The sequence below is a fragment of the Macrotis lagotis genome, chromosome 1, assembly GCF_037893015.1.
Source record: "Macrotis lagotis isolate mMagLag1 chromosome 1, bilby.v1.9.chrom.fasta, whole genome shotgun sequence".
NCBI lineage: Eukaryota > Metazoa > Chordata > Mammalia > Peramelemorphia > Peramelidae > Macrotis > Macrotis lagotis.
Genome location: NC_133658.1, coordinates 157,469,463 through 157,491,885, shown reverse-complemented (window position 1 = coordinate 157,491,885; position 22,423 = coordinate 157,469,463). Strand labels below are relative to the sequence as shown.

General features: G+C 39.9%; 1 protein-coding gene across 1 annotated transcript in view; it reads left to right on the top strand.

Moving 5' to 3' along the window:
- The window catches only part of LOC141517864 (uncharacterized), a 76,293-nt gene that overhangs the window by 135 nt on the left and 53,735 nt on the right, over positions 1 to 22,423 (top strand). Inside the window, exons 2-5 of the mRNA XM_074229325.1 lie at positions 8,452 to 8,536; positions 8,944 to 9,070; positions 18,049 to 18,162; positions 19,010 to 19,905. Of these exons, the coding sequence (XP_074085426.1) occupies positions 8,504 to 8,536; positions 8,944 to 9,070; positions 18,049 to 18,162; positions 19,010 to 19,905 (1,170 nt within the window). The 5' untranslated portion in view covers positions 8,452 to 8,503. The remainder of the gene's footprint in view (positions 1 to 8,451; positions 8,537 to 8,943; positions 9,071 to 18,048; positions 18,163 to 19,009; positions 19,906 to 22,423) is intronic.

Below are 22,423 nucleotides of genomic sequence, written 5' to 3'. Positions count from 1 at the left end.
TCGTGAGGGGGAAACTGAGGCAGGGGGGCCGAAGAGGCACCTCCCCGTCCCCGGGGTCGGGCATTCCCGCCGCCCGGTGTCCGGGCCGGGCATCGCGCATTTATTAAGCGCCCGCTGGGTGCCGGCGCCCGGGAAGACAAGCCCACGGCCTAGCGGGGGAGGGGCGCAAGTGACCCCCGGGGCGGGGGAGGGGCGGGCTGGGGAAGGGGGGTGTGTGTGGGGGGTGTATGTGTGGGGTGTGTGTGTGTGGGGTGTGTGTGTTGGGGTGTGTGTTGGGGTGTGTGTGTGGGGTGTCTGTGTTGGGGTGTGTGTGTGGGGTGTGTGTTGGGGTGTGTGTGTGGGGTGTGTGTGTGGGGTGTGTGTGTTGGGGTGTGTGTGGGGGGTGTGTGTGTTGGGGTGTGTGTGTGGGGTGTGTGTGTGGGGTGTGTGTTGGGGTGTGTGTGTGGGGTGTCTGTGTTGGGGTGTGTGTGTGGGGTGTGTGTTGGGGTGTGTGTGTGGGGTGTGTGTGTGTGGGGTGTGTGTGTTGGGTGTGTGTGTTGGGGTGTGTGTGGGGGGTGTGTGTGTTGGGGTGTGTGTGTGGGGTGTGTGTGTGGGGTGTGTGTGTTGGGGTGTGTGTGTGGGGTGTGTGTGTGGGGTGTGTGTGTTGGGGTGTGTGTGTGGGGTGTGTGGGTTGGGGTGTGTGTGTGTGGTGTGTGTGTTGGGGTGTGTGTGTGGGGTGTCTGTGTTGGGGTGTGTGTGTGGGGTGTGTGTTGGGGTGTGTGTGTGGGGTGTGTGTGTGGGGTGTGTGTGTGGGTGTGTGTGGGGGGTGTGTGTGTTGGGGTGTGTGTGTGGGGTGTGTGTGTGGGGTGTGTGTGTTGGGGTGTGTGTGTGGGGTGTGTGTGTGGGGTGTGTGTTGGGGTGTGTGTGTGGGGTGTGTGTTGGGGTGTGTGTGTGGGGTGTGTGTGTGGGGTGTGTGTGTTGGGGTGTGTGTGGGGGGGTGTGTGTGTTGGGGTGTGTGTGTGGGGTGTGTGTGTTGGGGTGTGTGTGTGGGGTGTGTGTGTGGGGTGTGTGTGTTGGGGTGTGTGTGTGGGGTGTGTGGGTTGGGGTGTGTGTGTGTGGTGTGTGTGTTGGGGTGTGTGGGGGGGGGGGTGTGTGTGGGGTGTGTGTGTTGGGGTGTGTGTGTGGGGTGTGTGTGTGGGGTGTGTGTGTTGGGGTGTGTGTGTGGGGTGTGTGTGTTGGGGTGTGTGTGTTGGGGTGTGTGTGTGTGGTGTGTGTGTGGGGTGTGTGTGTTGGGGTGTGTGTGTGGGGTGTGTGTGTGGGGTGTGTGTGTTGGGGTGTGTGTGTTGGGGTGTGTGTGTTGGGGTGTGTGTGTTGGGGTGTGTGTGTGGGGTGTGTGTGGGGGGTGTGTGTTGGGGTGTGTGTGTGGGGGGTGTGTGTGGGGTGTGTGTGTGGGGTGTGTGTTGGGGTGTGTGTGTTGGGGTGTGTGTGTGGGGTGTGTGTGTGGGGTGTGTGTGTGGGGTGTGTGTGGGGTGTGTGTGTTGGGGTGTGTGTGTGGGGTGTGTGTGTGGGGTGTGTGTGTGGGGGTGTGTGTTGGGGGGTGTGTGTTGGGGGGTGTGTGTGGGGTGTGTGTGTGGGGTGTGTGTGTGGGGTGTGTGTGGGGTGTGTGTGTGGGGTGTGTGTGTGGGGTGTGTGTGTGGGGTGTGTGTGGGGTGTGTGTGTGGGGTGTGTGTGTGGGGTGTGTGTGTTGGGGTGTGTGTGTGGGGTGTGTGTGTTGGGGTGTGTGTGTGGGGTGTGTGTGTGGGGTGTGTGTGTTGGGGTGTGTGTGTGGGGTGTGTGTGTGGGGTGTGTGTGTTGGGGTGTGTGTGTGGGGTGTGTGTGTTGGGGTGTGTGTGTGTGGTGTGTGTGTGTTGGGGTGTGTGTGTGGGGTGTGTGTGTGGGGTGTGTGGGTTGGGGTGTGTGTGTGTGGTGTGTGTGTTGGGGTGTGTGTGTGTGGTGTGTGTGTGTTGGGGTGTGTGTGTGGGGTGTGTGTGTGGGGTGTGTGTGTTGGGGTGTGTGTGTGTGGTGTGTGTGTTGGGGTGTGTGTGTTGGAGTGTGTGTGGGGTGTGTGGGGGTGTGGGTGTGTGGGGTGTGGGTGTGTGTGTGTGGTGGGGTGTGGGTGTGGTGGGGTGTGTGTGGCGCCGCCCAGCTGAGTGGAGGCAGGGAATGAGCCACCATTAAGTGCCTACTGTGTCTCAGCACACAGCCGGGCAGACCCCAGCCCCGGCCCCATTCTAGGGGGTGAGACCCTTGGACCGAGTAAACACCGTGTCCATGAGAAGCTACCCCAGAAGGAAGAGGGTGCAGAGCAACTGCCTAGCACACAGGCACAATGCGTGCACTGGGAGGGCACGGGCTGGGTCATTTTTGGCTTTTCTGAGTTTTCCCAGTGTTTAGAATAAAATAAGCACATGTTGACACCTAAATGATGGGATTAGATTCTGAAGAGGAGCCTGAGACCTCATGTCCCCAGACTTTCACTCCCCCCTTGTTCCATCCTCTCTGTCCGGTTGTTACCAAGTCTCGTTATTTTATCCTTTAGAAGGAACTCTGAAGTTTGCCAATTTTCTCTTCATTCCCCCTGCTGCCCCCTGGTCCAGCCCCGATCATCGCATCTGCCCAGCTTGTCTCCCTGCCTCTCCCATCCTCAGCCCAACATAATCTTTTTGAATTCAACAAATCACACTGCTTAGCTTGAGCCTACAGGCGGACCTTGCATGTATAGACCACCGGCGATGGGATATGGCAGAAAGAGGACAGCTTCCGGAGTTAGATCAGACTTGACGTCCGACTGTTTTTGCTTTATCTCTCTGTTTTCTGAGATCTTGCAAATTGACTTCTTTCCCTTAATTTTCAGTTTATTCAGCAATCATTTGGTATATACTTAATACATTCCAGGCACTGAAAATATAAGGTCAACCCATACCCAGACACCAGCCCTTGCCCTCAAGGGGTTGAATTTTACTTGGGAAGCTTAAGAATAAGCAACTAAAATAAGACCTTATAGGGAATGGAAAAGCAGAAAAGTGACCAACTCCTAGTGGCACATTAAGAGGGGCCATATTCATTCCATTCTATTTCCATCTCTTAGAACTATCTTTCCTTGAACTGACTCTAGACAAGCTTAATTTGTTTTTTTTAGTAAAAAAAATATTTACTTTATTAATGTTTATCATAGTATGTCCTCCCTTTTTTTGTTGTTTTTTGCAAGGCAATAGGGTTAAGTGGCTTGCCCAAGGTCACACAGCTAGGTAACCATTAAGTGTCTGAGGTCAGATTTGAACTCAGGGTGCTCTACACCACCCATCTGCCCCCATAGTATGCCTTTTTAAATATATGCCATAGTGATTGTGTATATTATATGTAATGTAATATGTAATCATATTAACTGGTGTAAATTGAAGTTATTTTATTCTTTTCAAGGAGTGCCTATTAAATATTTATTATGGTATAGTGTGATCCAAAAGTATAAATAAAAGGGTTTTACAATGAAAGAAAAAACCACCTAAAGGGAAAGTAGGGCTAAAAAAGAGTTTATTTAAGATAAACTCTCAGAGGAGAGCACTAAGGAAAGAACCATGGAGAGAAAGAGATTGAAGATTTAGGAGAAGGGGATAATTGTGGGATTGAGTCCCAAAGGTGTTAAGAAGTTAGGATGGAGGGCTAGAGGGAATAGCATTAGAGGATGAAGAAGATCACCCTTCCAAGAAAGAAAAAGGCAGCTAAGACAGTGAAGATGCCATATGAAGATAAATTGAAGGACCAAGGGATACTTAATCTTTAGGTTAGAGGGTAGAGTAGGGGTGCAGAACTATGATTACTATGGTCATATATGTAAAAGATCATTATATGTATGTTGGATTAGACTGGTTCAATTTGGTTTCGTAGCACAGAACCATTAGCAATGGATTGAATATAGAAAGAGGGAATTTAGGTTTGATGCCAGAAAAAACTTACTAACATGTAAAGCATTCCCAGAGTGGGAATGAGCAGAGGTGGAATCTCACTCATCAGAAGACTTTAAGTAGGATTTGGATGACCACTTTAGTATGTAATGGGTTTTCTTTTAGTATGGGTTGGGCTAAATGACCAGCTGAGATCCCTTCCAACTTTAAATTCTGTTAATCTCATTCTTTTTGGAAAGGCTAAAAGCAGAGATGTAGATGTAGATAAATTAAAATGCAGCATATAATAAACCCACAATTATGGTCTGAAATATTTTCCCTTAAATGTATTACACGAAGACATCCACTGAGAATAAGGGTATGAGTCAAGTCAATACACATTTATTAAACCCCTGCTATGAATTAGACACTTAAGCTACAAAGAAAATTTAAAACAAAAAACAAGTGTCTGCTTTCATGCTGAATGAGGAACTCAGTATGAGAGAGACACTATGAAGACACTTAATTTCTATTTTCCTAAGTATATTTAAAGCATTGTCATTCTTTTCTAAGTTACAAAAGAGAATAGAATGAAATTCATAAGGATAAAGAAAGAAGCAGGGGCTGTATTGGGGCTAGCAGAGCCAGAAAATACACACACACACACACACACACACACACACACACACACACACACACACAAAATGATTGCAACAATGTAAATGGAAAGAACAACCACACAAAGAATCAAAAGTGAATAATACAGAATTCTAAAGAACAATTATGGCTTCCCAATTTGGAGAGGTAGGAGGTCCAAAAGCATTGAACATTTTATATAGTTTCAACTATTTTTTCATTGATCAGTTATGTTAGTTTTTTTCCTTTTCTTTTGTCTTGGTAACTTATTGTATGAGATGAATGTTTTGGAGGAGGTGGGGAAAGAATACAGAGAGAAACTACAGTGAAATAAAAAAGATACTAACAAAAACTTATTTTAAAAAATATATACAAAACTCAAGCTTTTTGTAGCAAAGATTTGTAGTTTTATGTGCAGTTTTCTTTTTCTATAGGGAAATGTTCATATTTGTTGACATTTGTCAAATTCATAAGGTCTAAAAAAGGAAAAAAAATCAAAAACTGTGTAATTAAAAAAAAGTAACTCTAAAAACACTTAAGAGAAAATTATTTTTTGAGGAAGAAAAAGGCAAGATGCCTAAAAAGACTGATATGGTTGCCTATGGCACTCTAAAACAAGTTCCTATTTTAAAAAGATGTGTAGCAAGATGGAACTTAACGAGAAAAGAACACAGTAATAGTAATTCTAGTGGGCACTCCCAAAACTAAGGAAAATATTCATAGCAGCCCTGTTTGTGGTGGCAAAGAATTGGAAATTAAGTGAGTGTCCTTCAGTTGAAGAATGGCTTAACAAACTGGCGTATGTATGTCATGGAACACTATTGTTCTATTAGAAACCAGGAGGGGGGGAATTCAGGGAAGCCTGGAGGGATTTGCATGAACTGATGCTGAGTGAGATGAGCAGAACCAGAAAAACACTGTACACCCTAACAACAACATGGGGGTGATGATCAACCTTGATGGACTCGCTCATTCCATCAGTGCAACAATCAGGGACAATTTGGGGCTGTCTGCAATGGAGAATACCATCTGTATCCAGATGAAGAACATGGAGTTTGAACAAAATCCAAGGACTATTAACTTTAATTTAGAAAAAAAACCTGATATCTTATTGTCTGATCTTGTTAACTCTTATACTTTGTTTCTTCCTTAAGATATGATTTCTCATCACACTCAATTTGATCAATGTATATAACATGGAAACAATGTAAAGACTGACAAATTGTCTCCTGTGGAGGGTGGGGGAAGGGAAGTAAGATTAGGGGAAAAATTGTAAAACTCAAAATAAATAAAATTAAAAGAAAAAAGAATTCAAGTCATCAGACCCAAAAGAATTATATCCTAGATAAAAGAGAGCTGGCAGATGTGATTCCTGAAGAGCTAACTATGATCTCTGAAAGATCTTTGAGAATAGCAAGATTGCTAAAGGACTAGAAAAGAGCAAACATTTAAATTTTCAAATGAGGGAAGAAGGTAAACTCTACAAACTCCATTAGTGAGCTTGACTTCAATTCTTGGCATGGTTATATAGGGCAGATTATTAAAGAGCTGGTAACATCAGTATTTAGAAAGGGAAGCTATTTATCTAAATTTCAGTATTACTTTTTATAGAACAAATCATACTTGATTAAATTTCTTTCCTTTTTTTTGGCAAGGAAATGAGGTTAAGTGACTTGCCCAAGGTCACCCAGCTAGGTAATTATTAAGTGTCTGAGGCTGGATTTGAACTCAAGTCTTCTTGACTCCAGGGCTAGTGCTCTACTACAGCACACAGCTGTGGCAGATAAAAGTAAAGTTAAATATGGGTTCAAAAATTCAATGGTACAAGCACGAGAAGGGGGAAGTCATGGCTAGACAAAATTTTTTTACAAAAATTTGTATGAAGGTTTTAATTAATTTGAAGGTTTTAATTTATTCAGTCTCTTTGAGTCAGCAAAAAAGCTATTAAAGACTGTGTCTAGAAAGGCTACTGTGTAGGACAAGGACACTCACCATTCTGGAGAACTGCTCTCAGTTTTCTGAGTTAACACATTTTAGGAAAGTCAGATTGGGAAATGGAGGGGGGAAGTGTGTGATCTTTGTGAGGAAGTAAGAACTGCAAAAAAAAAAGATTATCAATTAAATTTAAAAAATGCACTGAAAAGAAAGGAGTTCAAATGACATTTTTGTTACTATCTTGTTAAATATAATATAGACTCCAAAGATTTTAAAAATTACTGTATTTTTCTTTCTATATCACCTTAATTTTCATATATATATATAAATATGTATGTATGTATATATATATAATCCTCCTCCCATAGAAAGATTCATTCTTTAAAAAAAATTAAATAAAAGCCAATTAGCATGTCAACTCAGTCTGATATATGCAGTGATCCATAGTCATATGCCTCTACAAAAAAAAAAAAGGAAAATGCATTCTCTTAACTCTTTTGGAGCCAAACTTTGTTAAAATTTCACAGCATTTTTTTCACTTGTTTTGCTGTTCTTTCCATTTGTATTCTTATACTCATTAGGCATATTATTTTCCTGGTTCTCCTTACCTCACTTTGTGTTGGTTTATACTTTTTTCCTGTTTCTTTGTATTTTTCATATTTATTATTTCTTAAAGCACAATAATAACATGTGGTTTTTAAAGGAAACTGTAATAGAGGTTCATGATTTCATATAATTTCTTTTTTGTATATTAGAGTCTTTGTATCTAAGTTTATGATAAAAGAAAAAGCTTTACAGCAATAGAAAAACTAAAATGTGTACTGATGGAAGCTAGAATGCATGATGGAGGGGGATCTTCTACTCTTTAGACATCTGCTTGTTATAATTTCACAAAGAACTAGGAAATATTCCATACAAGGATCAATGAAAGGAATTAGAAATGTTTAGCTGAGAGGAGAAAAGATCTAGGAGGGATATGGATAATTTATGTGAAAGGGGATGAGACTTATTCTGCTTGGCCCTTGGCTAAAGAGCATCGGGGAGGAGCTTTGAGAAGGCAGATTTAGGTATGATATGGGGGGGAAATTCCAATAATCTAAGCTGTCCAAAAGTCAAATGGGGTGACTCAGGAGAGAGGGAACTCAGGCTCTCCTTTAGTAGAAGTCTTCATAGATTGTATGGTGCTTGATCGGTAGGCTCTGAGGAGATTTTTGTTCAGATACAAAGTACATGAGATGGCCTCTGAGATCCTTCCTAAATTCTTCTTAAATTCATTCGTTCAGTGATATGAGTTGTCACTAAATATCATGACACTTATTTTAGTGAGTTGTTTCTGTTTTCATTCCCATTACTTTTATTCATGCATCATAGCCAGAGAGCAGATGAGAAGCTAAAGTCACATAGATATTCATAGGCACAGCTACTCAACTTCTCTGATCCTGTGTCATGTATCCATGAGGCCATTTTGAAAATCAGAGACTTAATTTTCATAAAATATTTGAAACAAGGCATGAGAATTATTTTCTTTCAATGAAGGTATATAGTTTATAGGAATAGAGCTTGAAAGGACCTTAAAGGCCATCAAGTTCGACTAGCTCCATTTTACAGATGGAGAAACTGAGATCCAGAGAGGGTAATGATTTGCCAAAAGTCATTCAGATATTAAGTGACAGAGGTAGCATTTGAACTCAGTTATTTTCATTGAATCGTGTTAAGTCAAGCCACATTTCTGACTTGGAAACAAAACTGTTCTTACTAATGGGCTACAAGTGTAGGAACCAACATCTCAGTTCCCTTGATCCTTGATTCTTCTCCCTTATCTGGAGGTGGAGCAGGGCTGCTATGCTTGGGCTTCTTCTGATCCCTCTCTTTATATATTCTGAAGAATGTGGGAAAAATCATACCAAGCTGTTAGGGAGAGATTCTGGGAACTGCAAAAAAAAAGACCAGGCTCCCTCATGTCCTTATTCTCTTTCAACAGCTCTGCATCTCTGGTCCTTGACTTTTTCCTAGAGGGAAATATAGAAGAAGAAATGGCTCCTGTGTTGCTGACAGCCACGCTCCAGGTGAATTGATCTTTCCTCTTCTGAAATGCAGTAATGTCATCCAGAATATGAATACTTTTTCCTTCTCTCATTATGAAGTATCTCTGTCAGGAACCAGTGTTCCCAATTCTTTATCCCTAAGAAACTTCCTCATCTTGGTGGATAATGAATTATAAGAATTCTCCCTCATCTAGTGCCTTTTCTCAGTGTTGCCCACCTTATGATAGGCACAGTACTTGTAGACAGTATGCTTTCTGTCTTAGGCCACATGCTTCTGTCTCATGCCTTATTAAAAAGAATAGTACTTTGAGTCCTTGCTGTCATCAGACCTACTTCCTGTCTACTTCATCTGTCTCTATAGAATATTTAATCAACTCCCTTTCCAGAGGGGGAGGATCCATGGGTGAACAAAAATGTGTTTGTTTCAGGAATCAGTGACATTTAAGGATGTGGCTGTGAATTTTACCCAAGATGAGTGGCAACAACTGAACCCTGCTCAGAGGAACCTGTATAGAGATGTAATGTTGGAGAATTATAGAAACCTCATATCTCTGGGTAAGGAGAGTCTTATTCTGCACTTCAAAATCTACACAGTATCAAGAAAATAATCTTCTGTCATGAATGGAAATAACTAAATTAATTTTGTAAATTAAGTGCTTATACCAGATCTCAAACTGGTCTATAAAGTATTAATCATCAACTAATCAAAGTGTTAATCAACAGTATGGCAAGATGCAGCTAGGTGGCACAGTGGATAGAGCACCAGCCCTGTAGACAGGAGGACCTGAATTCAAATGTGACCTCAGGCAAGTCACTTAACCCCACTGCCTTGCAAAAACAAAAGCAAACAACCAATATGGTACTGTGTAAGAAAAGATTGGTTGATCAGTTAAATAGATTAGGCACATGATATACTTAAGTAAATGGCCACATTAACCTAGTGTTTGATAAATTAAAATTAAAAAATCTAGGCTATTGAGGTAAAAACTCAGTGTTTAACAAAAACTGCTGGAAAAACTGGAAAGCAGATTTGGTTAAAAACTATATAAGGACCAACATCTCACACCATATACCAAGATAAGTTCAAAAGGGATATATGATTTAGGCATAAAGGATGATATAAGCAAATTAATGGAGAATCAAAAAATTACTTGTCATATCTATGGATAAGGGAAGAGTTTATGTTCCAACAAGAGATAGAGGGGATCATGGGGTGGGTAAAATTCTGATTACATTAAATTACAAACAAAGCCAATTGCAGCCAAAATTGGAAGAAAAGCAGGAAACAAGAAGAAAAGATTTTATAGAATGTTTTTCTTATATAAAAGTCTCATTTCTCAAATATTTGGGGAATTCAACTAGATTTACAAAAATAAGTCATTCCCTAACTGATAAATGCTCACAAAGGATATGAGCAGGCAGTTTTTTGAAGACAAAATCAAAGCTATCAATTATCACATGAAAAAATGCTTTAAATCACTGAAACAACTCTGGAGTACCACATTACACTCATTAGATTGACTAATATGACAGAAAAGGAAAATGACAGTTGCTGGAGAGGATGTAGAAAAATAGGGAAACTAATGTACTCTTGATAGAGTTGTGAACTGATTCAGTTGTTCTTGAAGACTTTTGAGGTTAGTATGGAGCCTTGTCAGAGCTTGTGTGAGGTTAGTATAACTTGTGAGAACACAGGATCACCTTTATGACATGTTGAAGTATCAAAATGAGACTTTAGTAGTGGTCCATAGGAAATGCTTTGAAATTTCAGTGACTGGGCAAAGCCAAGATGATGAGGTGAAGGCAGGAAATCCCAGTAGTTCTTCCCCAGACTACTCCAAAAATCTCTAAATAATGACTCTAACCAAATTCTACAGTGGTGGAGCCCATAGAATGACTGAGTGAAACAATTTTCCAGCCCAGGAGTTCTTGGAAGATCCACTAGAAAGATCTGTTTCACTAGGATTAGAAAGAACAAACCAGCTCCAACCATCCAGGAACAGCCTGAGGGGCTCCTGGGTCTGTGGCAGCAGAGGCAGTTTCCAGACCTTTCAGCCCAGAGATTGTCAAAGACATCTTGGAAGGTCAGTGGGAAAACTCTGACACACAAAGTGAGCATGGATCCTTGTCCAGCACAGACCTCAGTGTAGACCTTTCCCAGGAATCAGGAGCAATTTTGTAGAGCCACCTGGCAAGGTGTTGCTTCCAGAGCACTCAGTCCATGGATGGTAAGGGGGTTGGGGGAGACTGCAGAGGTCTCTTTGATATCTCTGAGGTAGTACTCTGTTACTTTGCCCATACTCAGATCTGGATCTCTGTCTGGGCCCCATTCTCAGGAAAAGGAATTTTACTGCCATAATGGATTGGGGACTCTCCTCGTGGTTGCAGGACAAAGGGTGTGCTTGTGGTCATCCACAGACCAGAGCATAGGCCAGAAGAGTAGTCATAGTCTCTCATATGACTAAAGGGATTGAAGTCCTGGGGGTTGTCCCTGAAAAAAAGCTGAAAAAACCCTCAAAATCTTGGGAAAGTGCACCCTTCACCTTGGAAGCAGAATCTCACCTTAACAAAGAGTTAAAGTCAAGTCATAGGCTGGGGAAGTGAGCAAAAATTAAAGAAAAAATTCTGACAATGGACAATACTTTGCTCCAATGGAGAATCAAAATACAAATTCAGAACATAAAAAAGTCAAAACTTCTATATCCAAACCCTCCAAGAAAAATATGAATTGGTCTCAGGCTATAGAAAAGCTCAAAAAAAAAAGATTTTGAAAATTAAGTAAGGGAGGCAGAGGAAAAATTGGAAAGAGAAATAAGAGCAATGCAGGAAAATCATGAAAACCAAGTCAACTGGTTGGTAAAAAAAAAAAGACCAAAAAAAAAATAACATATTAAAACCAGTTTAGGTCAAATGGAAAAAGCAGACCAATGAGGAGAATGCCTTAAAAAAGCAGAATTGGTCAGATGGAAAAGAAGATACAAAAACTCTCTGAAGAATATAATTCCTTCCATAGTTATATGAAAAATTGCTCTAAATCATTACTTATTAGAGAAATGCAAATTAAAGCTTCTGTGAGGTATCACGTCACATCTCAGACTGGCCTGTATGACCAGAAAGGATAATGATCATTGTTGGAAGGGTTGTGGGAAATCTGAGACACTATTACACTGTTGGTGGAGCTGTGAACTCATCCAACCTTTCTGGAGAGAAATTTGGAACTATGCCCAAAGGGCAACAAAAATGTGTATACCTTTTTCAGTAATACCACTACTGTGTCTTTACCCTGAAAAGATTATGAAAAAGGGTAAAAACATCACTTGTACAAAAATACTCATAGCAGCTCTGTTTGTTGTGGCAAAGAATTGGAAATTAAGCAAATGTCCTTCATTTGGGGAATGGCTTAGCAAACTGTGGTATATGTATGTCATGGAACACTATTGTTCTATTAGAAACCAGGAGGCATGGGAATTCAGGGAAGCCTGGAGGGATTTGCATGAACTGATGCTGAGTGAGATGAGCAGAACCAGAAAAACACTGTATACCCTAAGAGTAACATGGGGTTGATGATCAACCTTGATGAACTTGCTCATTCTATCAGTGCAACAATCAGGGACAATTTGGGTTGTCTGCAATGGAGAATACCATCTGTATCCAGAGAAAGAACTGTGGAGTTTGAACAAAGACCAAGGACTATTAGCTTTAATTTAGAAAAAAAACAAAACTGATATCTTATTGTCTGATCTTGCTATCTCTTATACTTTATGTTTTTTCCTTAAGGATATGATTTCTCTCTTGTCACATTCAATTTGGATCAATGTATGTATGCCATGGAAACAATGTAAAGACTGGAAAATTGTCTTTTGGGGGGGGGGTTGGGGGAGGGAAGTAAGATTAGGGGAAAAATTGTAAAACTCAAATAAAATCTTTAAGTAAAAGAAAAAAAGAAAGAATAATTCCTTCAAATGTAGAATGGAGTTATTTGAAACTGATGATTTGATGAGAAATCTAGTATCAATAGGGAGCCAAGATGGCAGCATGAAGGCAGGATTTCCCAGAAACTCATTCCCCCCAAAACTCCAGAAGCTGGCAAATTATGACTCTAGTCAAAATTTAGAGGGGGGAAGAACTCACAGAAAGACTTTATGATACAATTTCCCAGTCCAAGACAACTTAGTAGTTCCGAGGAAAGGATCAGGGGTTGGAAAAAAGCTGTGGCTGCAGTGCGTTGCAGCCCAGGGATCACCAGGAACAGCTTGAAGGGGCAGTGAGAGAACTCTGCTGTACCAAAGTGTGGGAGCACTAGCCTCAGAACAGCCCTGCTGTGAGAACCTGCAGCCCACAGATGGTAAGGGGGTTAGCGGGAGATTGCAGAAATCTCTCTGTTCTCCCTGGGGCAGGACTCAGCTGTTTGCCCACACTCAGATATAGGTTGCAGTTTGGACTTCCATACTAAGTTACTTATCAAAGCACAGGCAAGGCGGCAGCTAGGTGGCACAGTGAATAGCACACTGACCCTGGAATCAGGAGTACCTGAGTTGAGTTCAAATCCAGCCTCAGACACTTAATTACCTAGCTCTGTGTGGTCCTGTACAAGCCACTTAACTCCATTGACTTGTAAAAAAAACCCTAAAAAAACCCCAAAAAACACAGGCAAGAGAGCATAAGAACTTGGAGGAATAAAAGTCCCAATGGGTTCCCCCCCCCCCAAACCCAAAGCTTTGGAAGTGCAGTAAATTAGTCTTGGGCTGAGGAAATGAGCAAACAAAAGAAAAAAGAAGAATCTGACCATAGAAAATTACTTTGCTCCCATGGAAGATTCAGAAGATAACAAACTTGAAGCTTCTGTATCCAAAGCCTCTAAGAGAAATAGAAAGTGAGTTCAAGCTATGATTGAGCTAAAAAAGACTTTGGAAAGCAATTAAGGAAGGCAGAGGAAAAATTGGGAGGAGAAATGAGAGCAATGCAGATAAATCATGAAAACCAAATCAGCAGTTTGGTCAAAGAAATACTGAAGAAAATATGTTAAAAACCAGTTTAGGGGGCAGCTAGGTGGCACAGTAGATAGCACACTGACCCTGGAGTCAGAAGTACCTGACTTCAAATCTGGCCTCAGACACTTAATAATTACCTAGCTGTGTGGCCTTGGGCAAGCCGCTTAACCCCATTTGCCTTGCAAAAACCTAAAAATTAAAGTAAAATAAAAACCAATTTAGGCCAAATGGGGGAAAAAAGCAAAACAAAAAGCAAATGAGGATACCTTAAAAAGCAGAATTGGCCAGCTGGAAAAGGAGATAAAAAAACTCTCTGAAGAAAATAACTCCTTCAAATGCAGAATGGAACTAACTAAAGGAAGCTGATGACTGCGAGAAATCAAAAAGAAATAGAACTCTTTCTAAAAATCCAGAAATTAGGAGAAAATGTGAAATATCCTTCTGGAAAAACAACCAACCTTGAAAAACAGATCCAGGAGAAATAATTTAAAATTTATTGGGCTACCTGAAAGGGTCTGGAAAAGACTTTGTTTTTTAAGAACTAACCCAACAAAGTTGCCCTGAGATCCTAGAAGCAGAGGGTAAAATAGAAATTGAGGGAATTCACTGATCACCTCCTGAAAGAGATCCCAAAAGAAAAACTTAAAGGAATATTACAGCCAAATTCACAAACTCCCAAGTCAAAGAGATAATACTAAAAGCTGCCAGAAACAAACAATTCAACTACCTTGGCTTTATAGTCAGGATTACACAGGATCTGGCAGCATCTACATTAAGGGCTCTTAGGGATTGGAACATGATATTCCGGAAAGCAAAGGATCTTGATTTACAGCTGAGAATCAACTACCCAGCAAAACTGAACATCCTCTTTCTGGGGAAAAGATGGACTTTCAATGAAATACAGGGGACTTTCAGACTTTCCTACTGAAATGACCATAACTGAACAGAAAGTTTGATTTTCAAGTACAGGACTCTGGTGAACCATAGAGGGGATGGACGAGAAGGACTAACTATGGGGAATTTAATGATGGTTCAACTGTTTGCATTCCTTCATGGGAAAAAGATATTGATAATTCATATGAACTTTCTCATAAGAGCAGTTAGAAGGAGCCTATTTAGTCAGGGCACAGAAAGGAGCTGAATGAAATTGTATAATATAGTAAAAAGATGGAGTCAATGGGTAATAAAGGAAAGTACTGGGAGGAAGGGAAAGAAGAGGAAAAAGGGGCTAAGATATTTCACATAAGAGTCAAGAAAAAGCTTTTTCAATGGAGGGGAATGGGGGAAGGGGAGGCGGAATGAGTGAGTCTTCATTCTCATCAGAAATGGCTCAGAGAGGAAATAATAGGCACACTTAATAGGGTATAGAAATCAATCTTACCCTAGAGAAAAATGAGAAGAAAGGGATGGGATAAGGGGGAATGGGGGGGAATAGGTGATAGAAAAGAGGGAAGATCATGGGAGAGGGTACACACTTTTGAACAGGGTCAGGGTGAAAGGAGAGAGAGAGAGAGAGAGAGAGAGAGAGAGAGAGAGAGAGAGAGAGAGAGAGAGAGATTAGAATAAATGAGAGTGGGAAGGAATAGAGTGGAGGTGAATACAGCTTGTAATAGCAACTGTGCGAAAAATAATGAAGCAATTTCTTTGGTGGACTTATGTTAAAGAAGGCAACTTATCCTAGAGATAGATCCATTGGAATCTGAACACAGATTGAAATACATTCTTTTTCTCTCTCACTATTCTTGAGGTTTCTCATCTTCTTGTGGGGGTGGGGGGTTATGTTTACTCTTATAAGATTATTGTAATAAAATAAAATAAATTAAAAGTTAGAAATCTAGAAACAATAAAACAAAACCAAAAGAATGAAAAACTAGAAGAAAATGTGAAATATCTCATTGGAAGAACAACTAACCTGGTAAACATATACAGGAGAGAAAATTTAAAAATTACTGAGCTATCTGAAAGTCATGTCCAGGAAAAGATCCTAGACTTCATTAATAACATACTAAAAACCAGTTTAGATCAAATGGAAAAAGCAGTCCAAAAGACCAATGAAGAGAAGAATGCATTAAAAAGCAGAATTGGTCAGATTGAAAAGGAGATACAAAAGTTCTCTGAAGAAAATAATTCCTTCAAATGTAGAATGGAGTCAGGTGAAACTGATGATTTTATGAGGAATTAGGTAACAATAAAACAAAACCAAAAGAACTAAAAACTAGAAGGAAATGTGAGAAATATCTCATTGGAAAAACAAATTACCTGGTAAAAAGATACAGAAGAGATAATTTAAAAATTATTGGGCTACTATGACCAGGGAAAGATTTTTTTCAGGAAATAATCCAGGAACATTACTCTGATATCCTAGAAGTAGAGTGTAAAATAGAATTTGAGGGAATCCCCTGATCATCTCATGAAAGAGGTGATTAAAAGTTCCCAGGAATATTATAGCCAAATTATAGAACTTCCAAGTCAAGGAGAAAATATTACAAGCAGCCAGAAAGAAACAATTCAAATACTGTAGGGTTACAGTCAGGATAACACAAGATTTAGTAGCTTCCACATTAAAGACTTGTAGGGTTTGGAATACGATATTCTGGAAGAAAGAAGAGTTTGAATTTCAACCTAGAATTAACTACCTGGCAAAACTGAATATTCTCTTTCAGGGGAAAATAGGCAAGGAAAAGTTTTTGCAATGGAGGGGAGGGAGGGGGAATGAGTGAGCCTTCACTCTTGTTGGAAGTGGCTCAGAGAGGAAATAAACACATTCAATTGAGTATAGAAATCTATCTTACCCTAAAGGAAAATAGGAGAGGAAAGGGATGAAAGAAAGGGGAAGGAAATGGGGGTGTGGGTTATAGAAGAGAGGGAAGATCATGGGAGAGGGTAGTCAGATACAACACACTTTTGAGGAGGGACAGGGATAAAGGAGAGAGAGAAAGAAGAGAATAAATGGGGTGAGGAGGAATGGGATGGCGGGAAATAGAGCTAGTAATAGCAACTGTGGGAAAAAATATTGAAGCAATTTCTAGAATGGACTTATGATAAAGAATGCTATCCATCCCAAAGACAGCTTTTTGGTTTTTGCTCACTTTATTTTTTCTCGAGGTTTCTCTTTGTGGGAGAGGGGATTATGTTTACTTTTACAAAATGACTATTGTAGTAATTTGAAAAAAAGTAAATTCTGGATTAAAAAAAAAAAGAAATCATAGTGACTGCTATCTAACCAAGAAGGTGAGCATAAGGTCCAATTGTTTGCCCAAGGAAGAGGTAAATATTGATGTACTGGAAAAGATGATGACCTCAGAAGCTATGAGTATTTCAAGAATAACAGGAAGATAGGTGCAGGTTAGAGAAAGTACATTAATCTAGAAATTCTGTTGAGGGAAAGACTTGAAAGAGGTAAGAGCAGGGAAGAGCCACATGTGGCATTTAAGAAATCAAGATCTCCTTCATCAAATACCTTAAAAGATACAATTGAACATCTAACTAGCATTTAGGAGAAACTGAAATGCCTGGCTTATATATTATGGTGAGGAAATGTAGTGGAGAGAAAAAATTAAAATTTAGGGAAATCAGCTATAAGAGAACTTAAAGTTGGAGGTGAGAAAGGCATCAGCGTATTTTCCACATTCAACTTGAGAGTCCTGAACATTAAATAGAAGAAAAACTGACTTCTCTTAAAACAATCTGAAGGGAGAACTGGGCTTCATATAGAAACACAGTGTGAACTTTGAAAAACTTAAGAAATCAGTGTAATGGCCAACCATAATTCTACAGGACAAAAAATGAAGCATGCTATCTTCTGACAGATAGACTCAAGATGCAGAATAAAATAGACATTTTCAGACAAGGCCAATGTAGAAATTTATTTTATTTGACTATGTATATTTGTTATAAGGGGTTGGGTTTTTTTTCAACTATAGGGGATGGAAGGGAAGGGGAGCTAAGAATAGAATTGCCATTAAAAGAAAGATTTATTTTTAAAAGTTTTTAAAAAGAAAAGATTAAGAAAAAGTATTTGTGAATCCCTGATAAAGACAGGAAGTAGACTAAAGCAAATTTATCCTAGTTTTGCCCATAGAAAAATCAAGGAAAGAAGTGAACAAGACATGGTCTAGAGGGGAGCTGTATAAAAGGGAACAGGGTCCTCCATCTTGAGCAGCTCTTAAGGTGCAGGAATACCAAAAAAAATTGGTAAGAGCTAGAGAGCCTCTAAATTGTTCAACTGTGTTTACGATTCAAACCAAAGATTTCTTTTTGAAAATTTTACAGTTAATAGTTTTGTAGCTGAAAATGAGCAGCTTGATTTGTAATCCTTCCCTCCTCATAAGAGTTAGTTACATTTCCTGTCCTTTTTACCAAAAGGCTCCAGAAATAAGCCTGAACCTCTTTCAGAAATCTTTGCCATTCTTGACTTTCCTATCTTGTCTCAGTAGGGAGGCAGCAAAGTATAGTGGAATGAGAAATGACCAGGATTGATTTTTGGAACAAATTTTGTGTCTCAGAACAAATGGTTGTATTTCATTCCCTTCTTTTAAACAGGGTTCCCCATTTCTAAACCTGATGTGATCTTCCAATTGGAGCAAGGAGAAGAGCCATGGATGTTTGATCTACAAAGATTTGAAGAGGGAGAGGTCTCAAGAAATACCTATTTGAGTGAGTAAAAGAGAGAGTAACAAGTAGGATTTATTAATGAAAATTATATCCCAGGTGTTTAGTGAAGGGGTCTTCTTAGTGGCCCAAAGTCAGCTGTGAGTTGATACCCAGGACACATGTTGAAAGTTGTTTTCCTGGGGCGGCTAGGTGGTGCAGTGAATAGAGCACCGGCCTTGGAGTCAGGAGTACCTGGGTCCAAATCCGACCTCAGACACTTAATAATTACTGAGCCATGTGGCCTTGGGTGAGCCATTTAACCCCATTGCCTTGAAAAATCTAAAAAAAAAGTTGTTTTCCCATTTTGTGGTAGGGAGTAGATTTGTTTTTCCTCAACTGTCATTTTTCTGCTTTTCTTTTCATTTTGTTAGCCATCAACTCTTTCCCTTTCTTCACCCATTCCAGAAACCATCCTTTCTTTAAGTGAAAGTTTTATTTTCCCAGATTATATTCTCATTCTTATGCATTCTTGGTCTTGGATTGGCTTAATCATACTTTTTTTCTTTTTTCAGTTTTTGCAAGGCAATGGGGTTAAGTGGCTTGTCCATGGTCACAGAGCTAGGTAATTATTGTGTCTGAGGCTGGAATTGAACTCAGATCCTCTTGACTCCAGGGCCGGTGATCTATCTACTGCGCCACCTAGCCTCCCCTTAATCATACTTTTTTGCCCACCATTCTCTTTTCCTTTCCCTCCTTTTCAATTTTTCTTTATTTCCTAGCCCCTTCTCAGTTTACAAGGCTATTTAGAAGACAAGCCCAATAATGTGGATGATGCAACTTTTTTGGTCTTATTCACTTTCTACCAGTTTCCTTTTAAAAACATTAATTTATGTTTTCTTCTTGGTTTCAGATAGGGAGAGTAAACCTGGGACCCTGGGGTCAACTCCAAAGCAGAGCATTTCTGAAGATGTAGAGTCATCAGGGATATTAATAGAAAGATTCACAAGAGAAATTACTGTATCTGAGATTAGATTGGAGAAGAAAAGAGAAAACTCTGAAGGAAAGACAAGGAGAAAATCTGTTTCTCATAAGCAAAATCTCAAGAAAATATCAATAAATGAACAAAAAAATCCCACTAAGGAGAGAGGACCTGAATGTAATATATGTGGGAAAACCTTCAGACATAGAAGTAGTCTTCGGAGACATCAGATTACTCATACAGGAGAAAGACCCTATGAATGTAATGAATGTGGGAAAGCTTTCTTTGACTGTTCATCTCTTACTATTCATGAAAGAATTCATACTGGAGAGAAGCCCTATGAATGTGATGAATGTGGAAAAGCCTTCTTTAACTGCTCAAATCTTACCAGACATCAGAGAATTCATACTGGAGAGAGTCCCTACAAATGTAATGAATGTGGTAAAGCCTTCAGACATAGCAGTAGCCTTAGGAGACATCAAATGACTCACACAGGACAAAGACCCTATGAATGTAATGAGTGTGGGAAAGCCTTCTTTGATCGTTCAACCCTTATAATACATGAGAGAATTCATACTGGAGAGAAACCCTATGAATGTGATGAGTGTGGGAAAGCCTTCTTTGACAGATCATCTCTTACTCAACATCAGAAAATTCATAGTAAAGAAAAGCTCTATGAATGCAGTGAATGTGGGAAAGCCTTCAACTTGAGAAGGCACCTTAACCGACATCAAATAACTCATACTGGAGAAAAACCTTATGAATGTAGTGTATGTGGGAAAGTTTTCAGTCGAAAGTCATCTGTTATCCAGCATCAACGACGTTATGCCAAAGAATAATTCTAGAAATATCAAGAATTGAGGGAAAACTTCAGCCAGATTCATCACTTTATTAAATACTCAAGAATCAAGGTGGGACCATGGACACCATAAAAACTTGATGTTAACTCCCCTAACCTAAATAAAACTGTTACTCAAGTCTGTTAACATTTCTTCTTACAATTCAAATTTTCTCCATCCTTTTGCGATCAAACTCTCTGAGAAAGTGATCTGTAGGTAGTATTGCATCAGCCAGGCTTCAAGTAAATACAAAATTAACCAAAAACCTCTTAAGAAGTGTCTCTTGCTGCTCTTGTTGGCCTGAACTTGAGAGAGAGAGAGAACTCAAAAGGAAACTTCAATTTCCCCTCAGCCCCTTTAAGACCTATATCTTCCCCTACCTGATTATAAGTATTTTTTTCTCATACCTTTCTATTCCTGGCTTAGAGCCTCAAATCTATGGGATCCAATAGCTAAAAGCATTAAAAGCACATCAGAGTTTCAAATTATTTTTAGCCTCTTGGAGAACAGCTAATAATGAAAATTCAAATTCTCTACAGGACATGAAGCTGATCTCTGATTATGCCTTGTATCCCAATCTGTCATCTTCCAGGAAACTTGTGCTTGTGTGCCTGGGCATCTTGACATCTTTCCTATCCTTTCCACTTCGCAATTTGAAGCAATATTTTCCATAATACCCCTAGAGACCAAACCAGCCCAGGCCCCCAAATTCTTTGGAGTCGTTTATCCACTAGAGTTGAGCTGTCCTGATTGGTGAGTGCAAATATGTCTAACCCACTGTATTATGACCCCAGACCATTCTTTTTCCCCATTCAGTCCTATGCTATCCCTACTCAGGTTACTACCATCTTCATCCTCTCTACCTTTTGCTCTGGGAACAATAATCAACTCAATATACCTTTGTCAAAAGAAAGGAAATGACAATCAATTTTCCTTTGCTTCTCTTAATGTTTGTCCTTTATTCTCAAAAGACCATGACATCAAGGAGGTGATGCCATAACAAGCAAGTGAACTTGGACTTGAATGAGAGGATAATGTGCTAAGTCATCAGTCTTACTTTCTCCTCTGGAGCCATCCAGTGGGCAGGAATTCCTCAAGATGACTGGGGTTGGCCTTGGATGTTTACACTTAGAATCCCCATGACTTCCCAGATCACATCCTTCTCAAGCTCTTCACCACATATACCCATGTGTATATGTGGGTAAATACATATGTGTATATATGTATTCATACAAATTACATCAAGTATAATTTGTATGTTTATATAAATGCACATGTTACATTTAATCAGGAAAAAAGACTTTTTTTCCCCTGTAGAACATAAACTCTTTAAAGGTACAGATTATCTTGTTTTTATATCCCTGTGCCTAGCAAACAGTAAGTACTTAAAATGATTTTCATTTATTCATTTATTTGTCCATCCAACCCATTTCTCCTAATCTGGATCTTCTTCTATTCTAGTTCTTGGAACACTTGGTTGTCCCACTGATTCATGGAGGTTGTACAGCCTCATCTGCAGATATAATAGGAGGTCCATCATTGATTATTATACAGTGTTTGGCTTCATTTTTGTAGTTTTCTTTAAAAAAAATATTATGCCTTTTCTTAGTTCCTTTTTTTTAGAATTGGAACCAAGGCAAGTTTCTAAGAGAAGTAGAGCTGATAGCCACAAATAGAGTTGCAATGCACAAATGAATAAAATATAATTTTAAGTGCTTCATATTTGCCACACATTTGTACTAGGTGCAGGCATGCATGTTTACATCTTACATGCCCCTTTTGACTATCTTCTTCAAGCTTGCCTTTATTTTAATGGCATTAACACCTCTTCTACATTTCTAACCAATGTGTGGTTTTTTGGTCTATAAATGGGTTTTCCCCTAAGGATCAGTCCCTGACTTTGTCTTTTTGCACTTATCCTTGAAAAAGCCTTATCTCATGGTTTTAGTTATTACTTCTCTGCTGATTATTTCAGATTTACAGCTATTTGAGAGCCCTACCATAGAATGCTAAAAATTAAATGATTCATTTGGACAGAAAACCAGCCACTTCATCTATGTGCCCCATCTCCCTATTTGCCCTACAAAACTCTGCCCTAACCAGAGAAGGAAAGTACTGTCACAGAACATTATCATTGGGATCTGGCCAAGTAGAGGATATGAAGCCAAGATGTCAGTTATGAGGAGACAAATGCAGAGAAATAGGGCAAGTAAAAGTGGGAAATGGGCTGCTCATGAAAACCATAGGGTTTCTGGGTTGAGAAATGTAATTAGTTTCCTCATAATTGAGGTGGATTGGGCCAGGATATTTATGGCAGATGGAGTGGGAGTTCTTATCCCCTACCCCTCCAAGCCCTGACCTCCCAGAATTTTAAAGGACACATACTTGAGAACCTTTTAGTTGAGACATCTTCATTTGGTTGTCCCCTTTCATCTTAAACTTAATACAAAATAATATGAATTAGAGCTTGGAGGGAGTTGGTGGCATTATTGCAGAGAGAACTGAA